This window comes from Grammomys surdaster, unplaced genomic scaffold (genome assembly GCF_004785775.1).
Source record: "Grammomys surdaster isolate TR1022 unplaced genomic scaffold, NIH_TR_1.0 125984, whole genome shotgun sequence".
In the NCBI taxonomy this organism is placed as follows: Eukaryota; Metazoa; Chordata; class Mammalia; order Rodentia; family Muridae; genus Grammomys; species Grammomys surdaster.
Window position 1 is genome coordinate 2688464 of NW_021620800.1, and position 20063 is coordinate 2708526.

The window sequence follows — 20063 nt, forward strand, 5'->3', positions numbered from 1 at the left end:
TGAACTCAGGACCTCTGGAAGAGCAGTCAGTGCTCTTAACCACTGAGCCATCTCTCCAGCCTTCAAAATCTTTCATAATCACATAATCTAGTGATAGATTACACTCAATATAAAAATGTCATTGTCAAAGATAAAAAGCTCATGTTATACACATGTATATTCTATGTTATATATGTAAAACACAAGCTTGTGTTATAGATTATATGGGTATTATATATTCTATATTATATATCATATATTAATTATATATTAACTATATATTAACTATATATTATATATTAATTATATATTATATATTAATTATATATAACATATATATATATATAAAACACAAGCTTTTTATTTCTGATAATGACATTTTTTTGTTTTTATGTTTTCATCCAAACACTCTCTCGGGGGAAAAAAAAAAGATAAAATGATGGTATTCTTATGAAGAAAAACTAAAAATTGTAAACTAACCACAACAATACAAACAAAAATCTAAAGGATATATGAAAAGATTTAGAGGCAGACAAAGAGCTTATAACTTTAGAAAACAATTTATTCGAGTCAAAATTAACTAAAGAGAAGCTTTTAATTCTCCAAAACATTTGATACCTTTTTTTTTTTTTTTTTCAAAATAACCATACGTGATTGGCCCTCCTATGAAAAGAGTGTGTGCTGAGGGACCAGAGTCGACTCGAGCTTGAAGCACTTGCAGCCCGAGTGTGAGATCTGGAGTTGGCATCCCCGGAACCCACTAAACGCTGGGTGGGTATGGCACCCCACCCATGATTCCAGCCTCAGTAAGTAGAGACAGGAGATCCCTCAGAGCAAGTGACTACGGAGAGGAGCCACATCGGTGAGCAGCTCTGGGTTTGATTGAGAGACCTGCCTCAGTGACTGAGGTGGAAGGGTGATGGAGGACGAATATCTAACTCGGCTTTCACGTGCACAAGCAAACACACGTAAGCAAGCATGCATACACGTGTACACCACACACACATGGAAATGGAAAACGAGCGGGTGGTTAAAGAATATAAATCAAGTTTCCAAAGAAACAGGACGTGTGAGTGACGTCACGCAGGTCACTTAGCCTTGTTAAACTCCAACCCTCGTGTTTACGATACTCTGGTCTCTTAATGCATAACTGTACCGACGGTCTACAGTTGTCATCTGTTTAACTGTTGTGTTGAGACAATGGCTGTCGGGACACCAGTGTGCCTGGGCTTTGGTCGTAAACTCGCACATTAGGAATTCTGGGTAGATACAGAGGAGGTGCCATCTACAAGCTAAGGGGAGAGGACTCAGAAGAGAGCAAGCAGAGCCGTGACAGAATCGATTTCCCTTGTTACATCACGGGACAGCCAGTGACTCCTTAGCAGCTTGAGGGGACCCAGAGGTCTCATCCAACCTTCCTCAAAAGGCAAACTGGGGATCCTGCTGCTGTGCGTGGGCGAGTGGGCTGGGGGCTGCAGAGAGGAAGGGAAAGAGGAAGAGAAAGCCAGCCGGCCCCTTGATCATCTGGGAGATTTCCTAGGAAGGAGACCCCTATCATCCATCTGCCCACAAACGCCATCTTCTTTCTCCTCAGTCCGCCTCCTCCAGGGGTAGATGGGTTTGTGGGTGGAGCCTGGGAGATTTCACTAGGGAACAGGGATTGGAAGCATTTCTAGAACTATCTGCTTGTTGAGGGTCCATCTTTCCAAGAAACATAACACACACACACACACTGCTCTAAATACGCTTGCTGATTGAGACATTGATGTTTAATAACTTTTGATTTGGGGTGCTAACTGCAAGATTAGAGGGAGAACTTTAATTCACAAGAAAGAAAAAGAAGAAAAAGAAAAAAACAGGTGAAAGCATTTGGCCCTTTTCCACAAGCATTTATCTCAATATGAGAGCTGTGCATGGATATACATATATTCATATGCGTACATTTGTAAGAAGTCTTCTCACACCGAATAGTAATTCTCTCTGATTTACAAGGTGAAATTTAGATCAATAGCTTGTATTTGTTCAATTTTTGCTTTTTCTTTTTCAACCTTGGGGAACCAAACCCAGGCCCTGCACCTGTTAGGCAAGTGCTTTCTCATCAAGCTACCTGTCCACCCTTGGGCTTTTGAGGACAGGGTGTCACTATGTGGCTCAAGCTGGCCTTAGGTTACTTTGTAACCTAGGCTAGCCTTGGATTTCCTGGTATTCCTGCTTCCATTTCCCTCATTCTGGTGTTACAAGTAAGAGCATTAGGCCTGTTAAATGCATTTCTAGAAAATCACCTTAAACTTAAGATTTCTTTCTGGACAGATCAGAGTTAATGAGATTTAAATATCACAGGAGGCAGATGGAACAAGGTTAGGCCTGTGGCAGAGGCACTGAGGGAGCCCTGGTGCTTAGAGCTGATTCTGAGTGAGTACTTGTCACCTGTGCTCCCGAGGACTGAGTATGCCATCGCACAGTGAGTGGACATAGAATAGCTCATCCATCCATCCATCCATCCGTCCATCCATCCGTCCGTCCGTCCGTCCATCCATGCATGCATGTAGTAGGTTGGTCTGATGCTGCTTGTACTCTAATGCTAAATACTGGCTTCTTCTTAAGATGTGGTTGCCCCCAACAAGCAGATCCTCATGTACACCAAGTGATGAGATGTGAACCTTGAGGATCAAGCAGGGGGTGGGGGGATGGGAGGGCATTTGCGGGTGGAGGGAGAAGAAGAAGAAAGAAGACAGAGGAGGCCGCCATGAGAGGAGATGGACCACGAGCACATGCCCAGGAGAAACAGCAAGTCACAAGGGACTTTATAGCTGGAGAATAAGTTAGCACAGCTCCAAACCTGTCCAAGCGAGGCTTATGGCTTGTAAATGAACCTGGAGTGTGTGTCTTTTATACGGGCTAGCCAGGATTCTAAATTCATTCCCTGCATCCATTTGTTATTTTAGATTTAGATCGAGACAGGATCTTGCTATGCAGTCCAGACCTCAAACTCCTGATCCTCTTGCCTTAACCATGTGAGTGCTAGGATTACAGGCAAGCATTACCATATCTGACCATTTATTTGTTTACTTAACTATATCTTTCTGTGTCGCCCAGCCTGGTCCTAAACACTAGGTCCACATGATCTTCCTTCCATAGCCCCCTCCAAGTAGGGGGCTAAGACTACAGGCATGTGACACTGCCCAGCTTAAAATACTTCCTGGTTAAGTGGCTGACTGCATGTTGAGACCAGGATGTCTTCTCCCCTGAGTTGTTCCATATTACAAAAACAAGGTTTTTGGGTTGTGCTTTCCCTGAGAGATTCCATTTTGCAAGGTGCTTTTGAGTTCATTTTGAGTGTGGCTACGTGGACACAAACACCACCAAGCACATGGCAAGACTGATAATGTGTTCCTAAAACCAGAAAGAGATTAGAGAGGTGGCTCAGTGGTTAAGAACACTGGCTTGTTCTTCCAGAGGACCCAGGTTCAATTCCCAGCAACCATACAGCAGCTCACAACTGTCTGTACCTCCGGTTCCAAGGGGGATCTGACACATTCTTCTGGCCTCTTCAGACACTGCACATGCCTGGCACACAGACACACATGCAGGCAAAATGCACCCACAGGCATTGCTAGCAGCACACACTGCTATCGATAAAGGCATTCTTTGTAGACGCAATGCTGTGCCCTTAAAACCACATTATATCGCCGGGCGGTGGTGGCACACGCCTTTAGTCTCAGTACTTGGGAGGCAGGGGCAGGCGGATTTCTGAGTTCGAGGCCAGCCTGGTCTACAGAGTGAGTTCCAGGACAGCCAGGGCTACACAGAGAAACCCTGTCTCAAAAAACCAAACCAAAGCAAAACAAGACAAAAACAAAACCGCATTATAGGGTAGACACTAGTTTTCTGTTGCTGTGATAAACATCATGGCCAAAAGTAATTTCAAAGGAAAGGGTTTATTGAGCTTCTACTGTGCAGTTAATCACTGAGAGAAGTCAGGGCAGAATCTCAAGGCGGGAACCTGGAGACAGGAACTGAAGGGCAGGCGGCAAAGGAACACTACTGACTGGCTTGTTCCCAGTGGCTTACTCAGCCTGCTTCCTTATACAGCCCGGGAGCCCCTGCCCAGGGGCAGCACCGCCCACAGTGAGCAGGGCGGTCCCTCATCAATCATCAATCAAGACAACGCCTCCTAGACATGCCTACATGACAATCTGATGAAAGCATTTCTCAATTGAGAGACCTGTTCTCCAGGGGACAATGGCTTGTAGCAAGCTGGTAAAACAAACAAACAAGCAAACAAACAAACACAAAACCTAACCTGAGCAGTACACATTAATTTAAAATATTATTTTTACATTATTTTACATGCGTGTACTTGAGTGTGTACATTTGCGTGTGGGTGCCCCCTAGAGGCCAAAAGAAGGTATTGGCTGCCCTGGAACTGGAGTTTTAGAAGATTGTGAGACTCCGTGGGGGACACTGGGAACCAAACCTTAGTCCGCTACAAGAGCGGGGAGTGCTGTTAACCATTAAACTATCTCTCTAGCCCTGTAAGCATAGCTTTTATACATATTGGGTGAAGAGCATGTTGTTGGCTTTACTGCAGTGGCCTGCAAGCAAACTTGCCATGCCTCCAGTCAGAGGCCACGTAGTTGAAGAAACATTTGTCAGTCGCTATCTCCGCCTCCATCATCACTAATCATCTACTTCCGCTCTGAGTTTGATGTGGGACAGGAGTCCATTGCTCTATTTGGAAGTTTATACAACAAAAGCACCGGAAGTAAAGAGGTCAGGGAGGGGGCTTAACACAACGCTCTGCCAGGGAGCTTCCTAGCTCCGAGAAAGAAGTACCAACCAGGCACTCTTGCATCTGTCTAAAACTGCTGGGGTGGGAGACTGCCCAGCTGACCCGCCTCTTGCATTTTTGCCTTTTGTTGGACACTTTCCTGCTGCCTGCCACGACATAACTGACCAGCTGAAGCACCATAGTTAAGAGACTGCTAGCAAGCAACCGTGAAGGTATAAACCCCCAAGTGCGGGAAGCGTAAATAGACAGTACAGCACACAGGAAGGATAGCGCTGAAGCCCCAACTCACCCACCACGCTGGCTGAGGCTTTTTTTTTTTCCGAGTAAATCTGTGCCTATGGACCCAGAATGGAGCACAGGTTTACAGCTACAGAGATGTATGAGGGAGATTAAAGCTTTGTCTGTGAGGACATACTGTGTGGCACAAAACAACAATTACAGTCTTCTCGGCGTTGTAGTATAGTGAGGAATTCAGTCTCTTTTCTGTAGAGTATGGCTCCCTCTGCTGCTGACAGGAGGCAGCCAGGATTCTGCTGCCCAGGAGCTTGAGGACATTTAAGCAGAGAAGGTGGTTTGCCCAGGGAAAAGAAGGCTGGGGATAAGCATGGCAGAGGGACCAATGGGTGCTGTAAGCATTGCCCCTGTGGGTTCTAGGATTGCTGGCCAGCTGCTGTCACATAAGCAACAAGAAGTGACAGCAATGGCCAACACAAGAAGGCTGTGAAACAGCTGCGTGTGCATATCACCTATGTTTATATGAAATGTATCCTTCTGTCCTTTCCTTCCTTCCCTCCCTCCCTTCCTCTCCTCCTTTTTCCTGTTTGTGTAGGTACATGCCTATGTGCTCTGTATGTCAGTGTCCTCTGAGTTGAAACACTTCTTCTAGAGGGGAAGGCTCATGAGAGTCAGGGCCAAAATGGCATGGCAGTCGGTGGCTGGAGCAAGAAGCGCAAAGAGCACATCTCCAGCCAGGAACATGGAACAGAGTCCAAACAGGAAGCAGGTAAAGCCATACATTTTAAAACCCCACCCCCACTGATGTACTTCCTCTAGAAAAACTGCACCTCCTAAAGGTTCCATAACCTCCCCAAACTATACCACCACTTGGGGACCAAGTGTTCACACAATGCATCAATGGCAAACATTTCTCATTCCAACCACCACAGAAGTAAACAGATATCTCACATCTGGGAGGATGAAAATTTGGGGGATTCTGGAGGGCCATTCCCCAGTAAACAACTGGCAGGAGGAAGCCTCAGGGTCTCGGCTTTCACGAGTCACCACGGTCCATGGTGGGGTGGGCTTTTCAAAGATGGGTCTGCTTTTTGAGTCATTCTCACTCCTGGGAGTAACCCTCACACCTACTCCTGTCGAGAACTCCAGTAAAAACCCAACGATTCACAAAGTTAGATTGTTTGTGGGGTTCTTACATCAGTCTGTCTTCATGGTTCCCTTTCTGGGCTGATAGACATGTGTATTGGGTCTTCTTAGGGAAAGTCTGCCACACAAGAGTGTACTTGTGTGGTCGGACGAATGTGTGCATATGGAGACCAGAGGTCGATATTGGATGTCTTCCTCAGTCATTCTTCACTATAGTTTTTGAGACAGGCTCTTGCGATGAACCTGGGGAGCAGCACATTGGACAGACTGGTTGTCCAGTAAGCCCCAGGGATCTGCATCTGCCTCCCCAGGGTTAGGATTCTAGGCTGTATTCAGCTTTGCGTTTGGGTGGAGGAGATGTGAATGCAGGTCGCCACACTTAGGTGACAGGCACTTCTACTGCCTAAACCATTTTCTCAGCTCCAGATGCTTGTGTTCTAACCTAGTTTAATAATTGGTGTCATTTACCAAGGTAATGAGCAATGGAAGGGACAGCTGGTGAAGAAGTCAGGGTTAGCTAGAGGTATGTTGAGTTTCAGATGCTCTCAGAACTACGGAGAGGTTGACACAGGTATTCCAGAAGGATTAGGAGATGTGGCTTTGTTGGAGGAGGTGTGGCCTTGTTGGCGGAGGTGTGGCCTTGTTGGCGGAGGTGTGGCTTTGTTGGAGGAGGTGTGGCCTTGTTGGAGGAGGTGTGGCCTCGTTGGAGGAGGTGTGGCTTTGTTGGAGGGGGTGTGGCTTTGTTGGAGGAGGTGTGGTCTTGGAGGAGGTGTGTCACTGGGGCTCTGAAGTTTCAAAATCCTAAACCATTCCAAGTTAGCGCTCTCTGCCTCACAGTAGTTATCTCAAGAAGTGAGAGCTCCGCTGCTGTTGTGCCGCCATGCCTGCCTGCCTACCTGCTCATTACCAGACTCCCGACCATGATCGTCATGGACTCTAATTCTCTAGAACTGTGAGCTCCAAATTAAAAGCTTTCTTTTATTAATGGCCTTGGTCACGGTATTGTATCACAGCGGTAGAAAAGTAACTATCTGGGTTAGGGTTTCTATCTCTTATAAAGGAAAGCATTTGATTGGGGCTGGTTTATAGGTTCCGAAGTTTAGCCCTTTGCCATCATGGCAGGAAACATGGTGTAGTGCAGACAGACATGGTACAGGAAAGGTAGCTGAGAGTTCTACATCCAGATAGGCAGGAAGCAGGGAAGGTAACACTGTGCCTGACTTGAGCACACTTGAAACCTCAAAGTCCCAAAGACACACTTCCTCCAACAGTGACAACAAGTCACACCTCCTAATTGTGTCACTCCCTATGAGCCTCTGGGGGGCCATTTTCTTTCAAACCACCACAGTCCCTGATACAGCATAGGACCGGCAACTCCATCCAAGGATATATATTTAAAATAATTGAAGCCAGGATTGCAGGCAGACACTTGTACACCTACACTGATAGCGGCTTTACTCACAACTAGGCAGAAAGTGAACTTACAGTTAAACTGAAAAATATATCTAATGTGCTTTATACGGTATGTATGTTCAGCCAGGAAATAATGAAATGGGGGAGGGGAGAGGTTGTTTGGTTGGAGCCAAGGTCTCACTATGTAATTGGCAAGCTGGTCTTCAATTCCAGATCCTCCTGCCTCAGACGTCCCTGGATTGGCAGATTTTATAGGCACGCACTCACCAAGTCCAGTCAGGAATGAAGTTCTGTCACATGGTACAACATGGATTAAAAACTTGAAGATGGTATATGACTAGTCAAATACGCCAGTCACAGATAGAGAAATAGTGCTTGAATAGGCAATTTTATACAGAGTATTGTTTTGTAATGGGAATCCTGGATAATGAAATAATTCTATTTGGTGAGTGGGTGCCAGCTCGTAATGATGAAAAAGTTATATATAGACCGTGGTCATTACTCGATGTAGGTATAAGGGCTGGAGAGATGGCGCTCGGTAGTTAAAAGTGTGTATTACTCTTCCAGAGGACCAGAATTCGATTCTCAAGCCCATATCATGTGTCTCACAATTGCCTGGAACTCCGGCTCCAGGGGTCCGATGTTGCCTCCTCGGGCTCACTCATCCCCCACCCCACCCCGTGTGTGTGTATGATTTTTAAAAATTAACTTTTTTAAAATGATGAAAAATGGTTAGATATATTTGGGAAAAGTTAAATACATACACCATAAGCAAGTCACAAAATTAGAGAATTGGGCGGTTTTCTTTTTTTTTCACCCATTCCACCCCATACCGGGACCCCCACTCCAAAATCATACACGCACACAGCATCTTCTCAGCAAAGGTCCTGGGGGTCGGAGTAAGGCAGACAGGGCGTCGATTAAGATGTTTACACTTTGCTGAGCTGCGCCACCGCCGGTCTCTAGCGATCATTAGGGTGGGCCGTGTTACCTCGCCGTCAGAGCCTGGAAACCTAGAAGCGTCCACTTAGACACGCTGTACCTTTTATCATCGCAGGATCAGTCCTCTGCAAGGCAGCCTGGCAGAGGCGGGGCAGAGCCCCAGCTCGGGCCTCGACTCTTGATGTCTGAGCATCACTCGCGTCTGCGCAGTAGAAGGCGCCGTGCTCGAGTCTCGGGCTGAAGCGATTCCAACCGAGTGTACCGGAGGGCGGGTGCGGCTGCGCGACCCCCCGACGGCCGCTGCGCCTGCGCGACGCGGGACAGCCGCGCCATGGCGGACGAAGAACTCGAGGCGCTGAGGAAGCAGAGGCTGGCCGAGCTGCAGGCCAAGCATGGAGTGAGTGAGCGAGCCGGCGGGGTGACGCCCTCGCCCCAGGCATGGCTCTCAGCGTTTGCTCGTGGGCCGTCAGCTCCCGTGAACCCCGATGGCTCCGTGTGTGTGCGCGCGGGGATGAGGGGGGGAGGGTTCCCGGAGGCCGCCGCAGCCTCCTCGGCTCCCGTAGGGGGTCCCGCGTGAGGCTTGTGCGGGTTGGGGGTGTGTGCGCGCCCTCGAGTCACCCCTCAAGTCTCGGTATTCGCTGCCGTCGAGCCTCAAGCTAACCCCGCCGGGATTGGGGTCTCCTCGGATTGGGTCTTACCGACCGGAAGTCACCGCTGTGTAGAGGGAGATCCTCTGAGCTCCGGTGCGGAGGACACCGCTCTGACGGCGCGTCCCTGGGCGGGAATCAAACCGCGGACTCCAGAAGATGGTGCTCAACCCCCTGCGGTGCCGTCTAGGAGGGAGTAGCGGGTTGTAAACTTTGCCTTGGGACAAACGCTAGTGGTGGTGGGTGACCTCAGTGGCGGCACGCTTTGAACCAGCATCCTTCGTGTCGGTCCAGGGGTCTCTTTTTCCAGACAGTCTTCTCACTGGTAAAAAAAAAAAATAGGGCTCCGTGATACCTGAGCCTTTCCAGGAATGTGTGCATTCTCAAACATTCTATTAGATTGTGACTTTAGAAGCTCATCCTCACTTGGTAAATGTGGGGCTGGGGGTGGGAGTTAACCTGGGCCACAGTGCTTACCTAGCATCCGTGAAGCCTTCTCTTCCCCGAGTTCCACCCTCAGCCCTTCCTTATTTGATGAAACGAAAACACTGTAAATGGAAACTGATCCATTGATTTTAGTGAGGCCCAGTGTCCACCTCAGGAACCTATTATAGCAGAAGGAAAAATCGAATAAGTCCTCTATTTTTGTCTTCACGTATTTGTTATTTTACTTTATTTTGAATAAGGACTCTGTTTATAGCCCAGGCTGGCCGGTAACTTGAGATCCTTGTGTCTCCCTCCTAAGTGCCAACTGTGGTTACAAATGTGTCTCAACCCACCTTTTCCCCTCCTCCCCTGCCATGCCTTCTGTGTTTCTCTCTTTTGAAGTTCCACACAATCAAAACGTAAAATTATTTTTTTTTTCAGGATCCTGGTGATGCAGCCCAACAGGAAGCAAAACAAAGGTAAGGGCTAGAATTGGAACTTTCTGGAAGGGCGGTTTCACAGATGGAGTTTTTCTCTTTTATTTAGTAGTTTAGTCATTGGTACGTGACTCTTAATCGCAGAACCTAGTGATTTTCTAATAAGTCCAGCTAAAGGTAATTCCCTTTTTTAGTTTGATTCAGTAAATACCCATGGAGTTCCAGTAACACCTTGGTTTGAAATTCTGCCTAAGCATAACAGTAGAATTACCTCTTAGGGGTTCTAGACCCAGGGCCTCATAGTAAGCGTTCAGTGAACATTTAACTTTGCTGTTTGACCCCTGCGCATACAAGCATACATTTGATGTGACTAGATCATACCCTACTTTTGCCTCTGCCGGTTTTTTGGGGTTTCAGATCTGAGCATTATGTCAGGTGGTCCCTTGTTCCCCACTCCCTCTAGCAACCTGCGAGGTTAACCCCTTTAAGTCCACGCTCAGAGGAGGCTGTTTGGTTTTCCTTCTCCACTTAAGATTCCTCATCTAGGGTCTCTCTTTTATTCTTTGAGTACATAAAGCTGGTGGTGGTTCATGCCTCTATAATCTCACTGCTTGGGAAGCCAAGACACAGGGATCTCAAGTTCAAGTCCTGCCTGACAGCTTAGCAAGACCCTGTGTTGAAGTGATTTTTTTTTTTTTTTTTTTAAAGGCTGGGATGTAGCACTGTGGTCAAGTGTTTTCCAGCATATGCAGAGCCCTGGGTTCAAGTACTAATGTGACAAAAACAGACTGGTTCATCTTATGGACCATAGCATCTTCGCTTCAGGAGCTCTTGAGGAGGAGACCTAAGGGAATAAATTAAGTGTGGTTCTATGAGCCCTTGATAGTAGGCGTAACAAGCCCCACCTATTCTTTAATTCTGTCAGACCATATCTGCTACTGTCTTTTGTGTAGTGGGTTCCTTGGAGAAATGTTTTACATCTCCTACGTAGAGTGGTGGTACAGTCCAGTGATCTTCCACTCAGGAGGCTGAGGAAGGAAGTTGAAGAATTTGAGACCAGCCTTAGCTACATAGTGAATTCTGAGCCTGCCTGAGCTCCGTAGCTAAACCCCACCTCCAAAAAGGTTTGAAAGCAGTGTGCCACAGTTGCTACTTGAGTATTCAGGAAGAAGAAAGAATGATTACAGAGTTAGAATTTCACAGGATCTGGTTCTGCCTAGGCCACAGTTTTTCAGAGTCTCCATAGGTCTCTGTGTCCTCCCTAAAGAAAGTACACTTGGTCTGTCTAATTCCCGAGGCTCCGCTTCAGGCCTGTAGCACACACACTGGATACTTACTGTTGGTAATGGTTGCTGACCTGGAATACCACTTCATGAAATAGTGTCCTGCCATTCTGGTAGGTTGACATCCACAGCTGGCTCCTGGAAGGCAAAAGCACTTGACACCATGCAGTCTGGTGGCCTGCTGGATGGCTCAGCAGGTAGGAACCTTTGCCACCAAGCCTGACGATCTGAGGTCAAGCTTCAGGTCAGGACCCACATAGTAAAAGGAAAGAATTGATTACCAAAAATTGTCCTATGCTGGGTGGTGGTGGTGCACACCTTTAATCCCAGCACTTGGGAGGCAGAGGCAGGCGGATTTCTGAGTTCGAGGCCAACCTGGTCTACAGAGTGAGTTCCAGGACAGCCAGGGCTACACAGAGAAACCCTGTCTCGAAAAACAAAAAACAACAACAAAAAAGTTGTCCTATGACCTCCATATGTGCGTTGTGGTGTGCCCACTGCAAACCCCAATAATTAAAGATTTTTTAAAGAGACATTGAATAAATGGTTTTGTGTACTCAGATGCTAACAGCTTAGGTCTAACCTTGTGTGATCTGTGTTTTATTGTAGGGAAGCAGAAATGAGAAACAGTATCTTAGCCCAAGTTCTGGATCAGTCAGCCCGGGCCAGATGTAAGCATCTTCAGTTTCTTTTATTCCCATAAAATTGGCTTGAGGTAATTGGATGTGTAGATACATACGTGAAGTTACTGCTCTGATCAGAGTGAAAGTTTGTACGGACTATGACGCTTATAAATCTGGAGAGAGATTGTTTTTACAGTTGAAACACTGTTCCTAGGAAGGTGCCCCTTGACATTTTTCAGAAAAGTCTATAAGGATTGACTCTTGAACAGAGTCAGTCACAGGAGTGTAGCTAGTTGTCATGGTGATGAGAGCTAGGGATTGATTGTATTCTGGGTGTTGGTGTTATGTCTGAAGTTTTCATACGTAAAATCTCAAGACTGTAGAAAGGAAGGGATGAACCAGTCAGAGTAAAGTAGCATGTTTAGAAGAGGCAGCTGTACATTATCAGAAGCAGGAATGCGTGGAGATTAGAACCTGAGAACTGAAGTCTAGTCTTGGCCCTCCCGCCACTGAGCGACATGGCTGGACTCTGGCGGTCTTAGAAGACCTAGCCATACTGTCTGCCTGACCTACCTTTTGCCTGTTGGCAGATGCAAGCTTGTGAAAAAATCCTGGAAGTGTATCGGTGGATAGTTTTAAGGTGTAATTAGTGCATTTAATCTTCATGCTTTTTTGCGTCCGTATTTTTGTCTTTTTAGTAAGTAACTTAGCACTTGTAAAGCCTGAAAAAACGAAAGCAGTGGAGAACTACCTGATACAGATGGCGCGGTACGGACAGCTAAGCGGGAAGGTAAGCCCAACTGCCTGAGGGGCGGCTCAACTCGGCTCGGCAGCCATAGCACTTGCTGTCTGGCAAAGGCTGGAGCTTGGTTCTCAGTGCCATATCAGGCAGCTCACAGTGCCTGTAACTCCAGCTCCCAGAGATCCGTGCCTTCTTCTGATCTGCACACATGCACCGTGGGGTGTGTGTGTGTGTATGTGTGTGTATGTGTGTGTGTGTGTATGTCTGTCTGTGTCACCAGGAGGATTATATTTGGGAAGTCTAGTCCCAAGCTTGAGTGGCCACACAGAGCCCTGCCTGCACTTGGATCTAGAAAGAGCTGGGTCTTTTGTAAGGATGCTGTCTTGTCTCCAGCGTGGTGTGGGCAGAGGTGGCATATCTATGCCTGTGACCTCTCACACAGTAATTGTCATTGCCTTGCTAACAGTGACAAAAGATGGACTGAAACTGCTCGCTCTCCTGAGCCCTCTGTTCCTTGCTCCTTCCTCCTCCTCTTCTTCCTCCTCCTCCTCCTCCTTTGAGAGTTCTTACAGTGATTGGTCTGCTTAGAAATGCTGTTTGCTTTGAAACCCTGTTTTTGTTTCTGGTTACAGGTGTCAGAACAAGGTTTAATAGAAATTCTTGAGAAGGTCAGCCAACAGACAGAAAAGAAGACTACAGTGAAAGTAAGTGTGGGGGTGTGGCAGGGGCGTGGCAGGGGCGGTTCCAGCTGCCTGAGCTGTCCAAGTGCCTTTGAGCTTTTAGACACCTTGATTCTGTGATGTGGTTGGGAGAGAGTGCCTGTGTCCAACGAGAGTAATTGTCAATACTTCTTACCTCTTACACACACAAAAGCTCACTTGAGCAGTAATGTTTTTCTCAGAAACTCTGAGGCTTTATAAAGTGACATTCCTTTCATTTCCTCCTAGTTCAACAGAAGAAAAGTAATGGACTCTGACGAAGAGGACGATTACTAAGAGGACGTGCTTAGACAGACAGAGCAGCGTCTCGGACAGTCACCACCTTGTCAAGGTTTACTGTGTTCCCTGTCTATATATGCCTTTTGAGAAAATAAACTTGTACCTCAGACTCAAACAGTTTGGCTGTTTCAGAACCACAGGCACCTCAAAAGAAGATCTGCATTTTGAATGATTTTTTCTCCCTTCTTATCAAGAGCTTTTAAACGGTGGCAATGCATGTTTATCCTTTGACCTGACGTTAACATGAGGAGGAGATAGAAGCTATGCCAGTGTGCTCCAGCGGCCAGAGACGTCATGGGGATGAAACCCCTGGCAACCGAGTCAGCTGTAAGGTCTGAGCACATCCAGCATTCTTAAGGCAGAGATGTCTCCTCTTCTGCGGGTAGCCTCTCAGAGTCCCAGCTTTTGGTTTAATTTACTTTCTAGAGCCGTTGGGCTTATCTTATCAAACAGATACCACTTGGATCCAAAACACCCAGAGTGATACTTCTCCAACATAACTAGGACATTGCTGTGGTCACTGTTGAACAGTGAAACAGTGATGTGTTTGCAAGAGGAGCAGGCAGGAGTGACGGCTGCGTAAGCACAGGACACCAGGCCTTTTCCCAGCACCCATGTTCGGCAGCTCACAACCACCTGTACCTCCAGCTCCAGGGGAATCACACATCCTCTGTCTGGCCTCAGAAACCTACACATGAACCCCCTTATAAGCACACACACATGATTTAAAAAATCCTAAAAAAAAAAAAAATCTGTGTTCAGGACTGTACTGTCCTACTCAAACCCGCTGAGGGATTTTGTGGGCATTTGGTCCAGATGGGTTTTGTTGTATTTTTTTGGGTTTGTTGTTACTATTTTTTTAGGATGGTTTCACTCTGAACGAAGCTGGTCTCAGCTTACCATGTAGCCAGGGATGACCTCAGACTCATGATCCCCCTGCCTCCACATCTCTAGTGCCAAGATTATATATGTGTAGCACCACATCTGTTCAGTCTGGTGCTGGGAATTGAACACAGAACTTCATGAGCACTAAGTAGATGACACTAAATGAGGCACATTCTCCGCCTTACCTAAGAGTTCAGAAATGGCCAGTGATACTTCAAGTTTGCTTTATCACTCATTTATATGGAATGCTAGAAAGACCCCTGACACATCTCTTTAAGTTTGGTTACGTGTCTCTGAACAGTTGCCAATCCTAACGCCAATACTGGCTGAGGTGTGCGGAAGGACACTTGGGAATAGAACGTTGGCTGTCTGTACAAGGATGGTCCTGAAGACAGCTCATGTGCTGCATGCACTTAGTCTGTGGGTGTGAAGCTGGCAGCGCTTGGGACTGCAAACAACACACAAAGGTTTGAACATTGCTCATCTTTGAAACATTTTGTTTTTTCTTTTTTGGTTTTTCGAGACAGGGTTTCTCTGTGTAGCCCTGGCTGTCCTGGAACTCACTCTGTAGACCAGGCTGGCCTCGAACTCAGAAATCCGCCTGCTTCTGCCTCCCAAGTGCTGGGATTAAAGGCGTGTACCACCACCGCCCGGCAACATTGCTCATCTTTAATGGCCGTGTCAAGTTTACAAAAGATTGCAGCTGTTCCTTTAGGGAAGGTTTTGCGTGTGTGTGTGTGTGTGTGTGTGTGTGTGTGTCTGTGTGGTGTTGGCAGGGGACTGGGGGGACAACCTGTTGTGCCCAGTTCTGCTGAAACTGCACATGGCCTCGGAGGGGCTGGAGTATATACAGAGAGGCAGGGAAAGACTAGGGATGGGGCTCCATCTCCACAAGCAGGAGAGCTCATCCATGCTGGATGCTGACCTGCCAGTGTGACCTCCGGATCACTGCTATGTAAGGACGCCTAACAGAGGAACTCAGTGATTCCCCAGAGTAATCATATCTTGGTTTGTCATTGGGATCCTTATAAGGAATAGGCAAATTCCATCTCCCCCCACCCCCAGGGAGAAATTTTAACCACAGGTTTATACAAGGGTCGCTGAGAAACTGTACAGCAAAATTTAAAAATAGCACGACACAATCAAGAGTCAAAGTTTACTGTTTTCCATCATTTGGCACATATCCAAGGCACATTAGAAAATTAGAAATCATAAATTACTTTGTAGAAAAATAATCAGCCCCTCCTTTCTATACATTCACAAGTATTTCCAATAATGTCCACAGAACCATTTCCCCTTTACAAAGTCCTTTGAAAAATGGACTCAGGATGAACCGATGTCTGCAACTTTAGGATCAGGAACATAAAAAAATAATAGAATCTATAGAAAGTTATAAAAAGGAATCAATGGCAACAAATTCTAACTTAAACTCTGACCTGGTTTGTGCTCTAAGTTTTGAATTTGAATCAAAAGACTTAAGATGTGCCAAAGCTGCTCTCCAGTAACCATCCGTCAGGTGTGCTGTGTTGGGGAGGCTCTTAACAGAAAGGAGAGTGAGAAATCGATACAGGAAAACGTGCAGTGACCCAGGGGTCTGTGTTGTTGGGAAAGTGACGGCCAACTTCCCCCATACATACGGTGTAGAACAAGGCAGAACGGTAGGTCTTTTTCACTGGGACGGACATCAAAACAGCATTTGGGCATCTTCCAGTTCAAGTGTTTCCAGGTTCTGTTTCTTCATCCCGACGGGATGCTTCTCTGGCTGGCATCCACAGTTCCGTAAGACCGACATTGCTTCTCTGACTTCTGGACACGGGGATCCTTCTAGCATAAGGTTTGCCTATGTATCCACCTCACAGACATTTAGCACCTTCCAGCCAAAGGAGATCAGAACTGATGGTGAAGCCTCTTCCTGTGACCAGGAAACCCAAATGCTGAGATGGAGGGGCTCGCTCATTCATTCCCTCCCATTCCTTTTCAAGTATGTTAGCTTTGAAGAGGGGAGGGTGGTAAATCTGAGGGGCTGTCTCTCAAGCTGGTTATTGAAAGTACGCTTAGTCCTATACTGTGTTCATGCTCACCATTTTACTGTAGACTCGTGTCTCAGTAGCAGATTTGCCAGTCCCTTACTGCTAAGACTGAGAAACACTAGCCTCGTGGGTGGTCAGGTGGCCAGTCACCTCTGAGACCTGGAGTAAGGCTGCATCATTGACTGTGTGTCGGCGGATCATCGGCCGGTGTCCTGGAGCAGCCTGTCTCGGCACAGGCCTCTCTGGGAGCCCTCTGTTTCCTTCCTCAGAGGTCTGATACCTCCTCTGGTCTGACAAGTCACTCTGCTTTCCTGTGACTCTTTGCTTCTCTGGCTGAAGAAAAGATAAAACTTAGTTCATGGCTGTACTGCGCTTTAAACCACCAGGATGGCGGCGGCCACTCCTCCCGAAAAGTGTCAAGACAAAGCACTCAGAATCCCACAGGCACAGTGACCATTGGAATGTGGTGATGGTGCTTGTGGTGTTCTGTGTGACACACAGAGAGTGCTCTGTGAGTTTCTAATCTCTGATCATATGCGCTGTTGCTCCTCCGGCAAGGAAAACCGCACAGTAAGGGCATCTGACTGTCACGCAGCAAGGGAAGGGGACACCTGACTGACATCAAAGCTGACACATGTCCTGTCCAGGAGCAGGATATAAGCAAGGCTATGGAAAATTAAATATGAAAACAGAGTTTATTATACAAGCTGGGCATGGCAGTTCACACCTATAACCCCAGCCCTTGGGAAACTGAGGTAGGAAGATTACCATGAGTTTGAGGCTAGTCTGTCTTCAAAAGGGTGGGGTGCTAAATCCGTCCCACTAATTATTGCATAAATTCTCTTAAACGACCGTTTGTAAGTTTTATGCATTTGTCCCAGCAAGCCTGTTGGTATGTCTGCTGTCCACTCTTCCTCTTCAGCAACTGGGAAAGGTATGTGTTTCTGAGAAGCTTCACTTTGAAGCAGAAGAGACTGTATATTAGGCCTTTTCTAATTGATTCAGTAAGAGGCTGGGTACATAAAGAACTCTGGGTGTGTGGGGGTGGGTATATAACATTACATCATCTACACTGTCTTATTTCAAATATTAAAAAAGCAGTAAACTCTGGCCTAGTCTGCTTTCTGTAAATACCGAATTGCAGCTTCCCATGTACACGACTTCTCACATCTCCCTGACTTTCTCAGCTCAGACCTGTAATTTTATACTTTTTGAGACAGGGTCTTAGTATGTAGCCCTGGCTGGCCTTGAATTCACAGAGATCCATCCACTCCCGCCTCCCGAGCCCTAGAATTAAAGGCACGTGCCACCATGCCTGTCCAGAGCTGTAATTGTGTATTGACTCCTAAGTCCACGCTCTTGTCTGCTCCTCTGTAGAGCTGAAGTCTTAACTGTTGCTAATTCTTCCAACGAGGGAGATAATAAAAAGATGACTGTTGAGAAATGTCCTTTGTTGATTTTTTTCTTTCAAGCTAGGTCATAAGCCCCTACGGTGTAATCACTCACCTGGAGGGAACCTCCAGTAAGATCTGGCACACTTCTATCCCTTCCCATAGTCTCCCTTGACGTCTTCTCCCTGAGACGCAAGACGAATAATTAATAATAATCCAAATAATAATAATAATAATTAATAATATTAATAATAATATTAATTAATAATAATCCAAAACAGCCGGGCAGTGGTGGCGCACGCCTTTAATCCCAGCACTTGGGAGGCAGGTGGATTTCTGAGTTTGAGGCCAGCCTGGTCTACAGAGTGAGTTCCAGGACAGCCAGGGCTATACAGAGAAACCCTGTCTCGAAAACAAACAAACAAACAAACAAACAAAAAACCCAAAACAAATCCAAAACAAAAAATATCTGGGTAATGATATAAAGCCCGCTGGCCACAAGATGGCAGCATTGCATGAGTTAAAGCCATACATATCCCAGGATTCCCCAGGAAGCCAACTCCAGGGTTAGAACTACCAAAAGTCAACTTGAACTAGATACTCACTGGAACCGCCCCCCTGGGTTAATGAGGCAAAACTGTCTCCTAAAAGGTTCCTCTGGCAGGTTGTACATTTTGGGGTTCCCTGCGAATAAAACAGCAAAACACTTGAAAACTTCATAAATAAAGATGACTTTGCAGCATACACACACACACACACACACAAACACACCGAAAGCACCACCTACCCATGAATTCCCAAAGGGATGCAGGCTGAGACTCCACAAGCACTTACATTTTCTCCTGATCTCAACAGTCACGTAACCCTCGTGGTCTGTCTCCTCGATGCTGTTTTCAGACGCAACAAAACTTGGCACCACCTGCAGCAACTCCATTATTTTTGAATCCTACGATGTAAAAGGGAGAGCGGCACTAAGTCTTCTCTGCAGATTATCATTCGGGCTCCCATGTAAATATCAATCCTGCTGTGACTGAAACCCCTCCCTAAATATCTCCGTAACAACAAGACAACAATAAAAACATGTCAGGGTCCCATGACGTGGCGACTGTACCAGCACCTGAGACTGGCACATAGCGTGAGTTCAGGAGTTCAAGCCTGGGCAACAGGGAAACTGTTTCGAAAAAGAAATCTAAATGAAAAAGCTCTTCGTTTAGAAACTCTGACCTGCACGTTCAACTACTACACACACTGGGGTAAGCACAGTAGGGTTGTTACTATATGGCTACCGAGAGGCTGTTCAGGAACTACCCTCTCCCCCTCCCTCCCCCCATCCACAGGAGAACACACTCTGCATCATCCATCTTTGAGAAATTACCAAATGAAACGTTAACCATGATCTGTTAAGTATCATCAACCCTCACAGACACCTCAACCCATTCAAGGGACACCTTAAATTCACCATCACCTTGTTACCCAACATACTTTCTTAAAAAGTATATTCAATCTCTAGATTGAGACAATGTTTGAAAGTTTTTTTCTTTCTGAGGTACTAGGGATGATACTCAGGGCCTTGCACATGACGGGCAATGGTTCTACAAGAAACCCTACCCAGCCCCTCACTGGGGGATTCTAGGCAGGGGCTCTACCACTGAGCCACGCCCCCAGCCCCTCACTGGGGGATTCTAGGCAGGGCCTCTACCACTGAGCCATGCTTTTGGCCTTAAAATTAAACAGGCATATAATTAGGTTGGAGTTATAGTGACTGTAACATCTCTATTGGGTTATTTGAAGTTTAAAGCCAAGATTCACCATGAAGACATGGACAGAGGAAAACAACTTTCTTTCTCCATGATTGACTTGCTGCACCAGAGACAGTAGTAAGCTGGGGATCTAAATTCTCTCAGAATCTGTGGGATTTAAATCCACAACTGAAACTCTCCATAATGCTACAGAGCTGGCAGGCCCAGAATGTCTAACCTGCCACTTCTCAGATGTCACAGCATCTGTAAGCACCACGCCCAGGTATCTAATAGTAGCAACTCATAGGTGTTCCACGTTTCCTTAGGCCTTTGACGCTACCCCAGGAAGAATAAGC

The 20063-nt window shown here is 46.5% G+C and overlaps 2 protein-coding genes across 7 annotated transcripts in view; one reads left to right on the top strand and one right to left on the bottom strand.

Annotated features, from left to right (window-relative positions):
- The first annotated feature begins 5672 nt into the window (after nt 1-5672).
- On the top strand, nt 5673-13777 carry Pdcd5 (programmed cell death 5). 2 transcript variants are annotated; one of them, XM_028754161.1, is made up of 6 exons: nt 5673-5774; nt 10021-10058; nt 11909-11970; nt 12621-12712; nt 13297-13368; nt 13612-13777. In XM_028754161.1, exons 1-6 carry the CDS (start codon nt 5688-5690, stop codon nt 13657-13659), a joined length of 399 nt encoding a protein of 132 aa, XP_028609994.1. In that variant the 5' UTR covers nt 5673-5687; the 3' UTR covers nt 13660-13777. The 2 variants fall into 2 exon arrangements, with proteins under 2 accessions (XP_028609994.1, XP_028609995.1); XM_028754162.1 differs by lacking the exon at nt 5673-5774 and adding an exon at nt 8711-8903.
- A 1891-nt stretch (nt 13778-15668) lies between these two features.
- Ankrd27 (ankyrin repeat domain 27) overlaps nt 15669-20063 on the bottom strand; it is a 50067-nt gene continuing 45672 nt past the window's right edge. For 4 of the 5 annotated variants that reach the window (XM_028754183.1, XM_028754185.1, XM_028754182.1 and 1 more), the window contains 4 exons: nt 18803-18914; nt 18574-18652; nt 18084-18153; nt 15669-16910 (listed from right to left, as the gene is read on the bottom strand). In XM_028754183.1, the coding sequence (XP_028610016.1) occupies nt 16680-16910; nt 18084-18153; nt 18574-18652; nt 18803-18914 (492 nt within the window). In that variant the 3' untranslated portion in view covers nt 15669-16679. The other variant, XM_028754186.1, reaches the window with a different exon arrangement.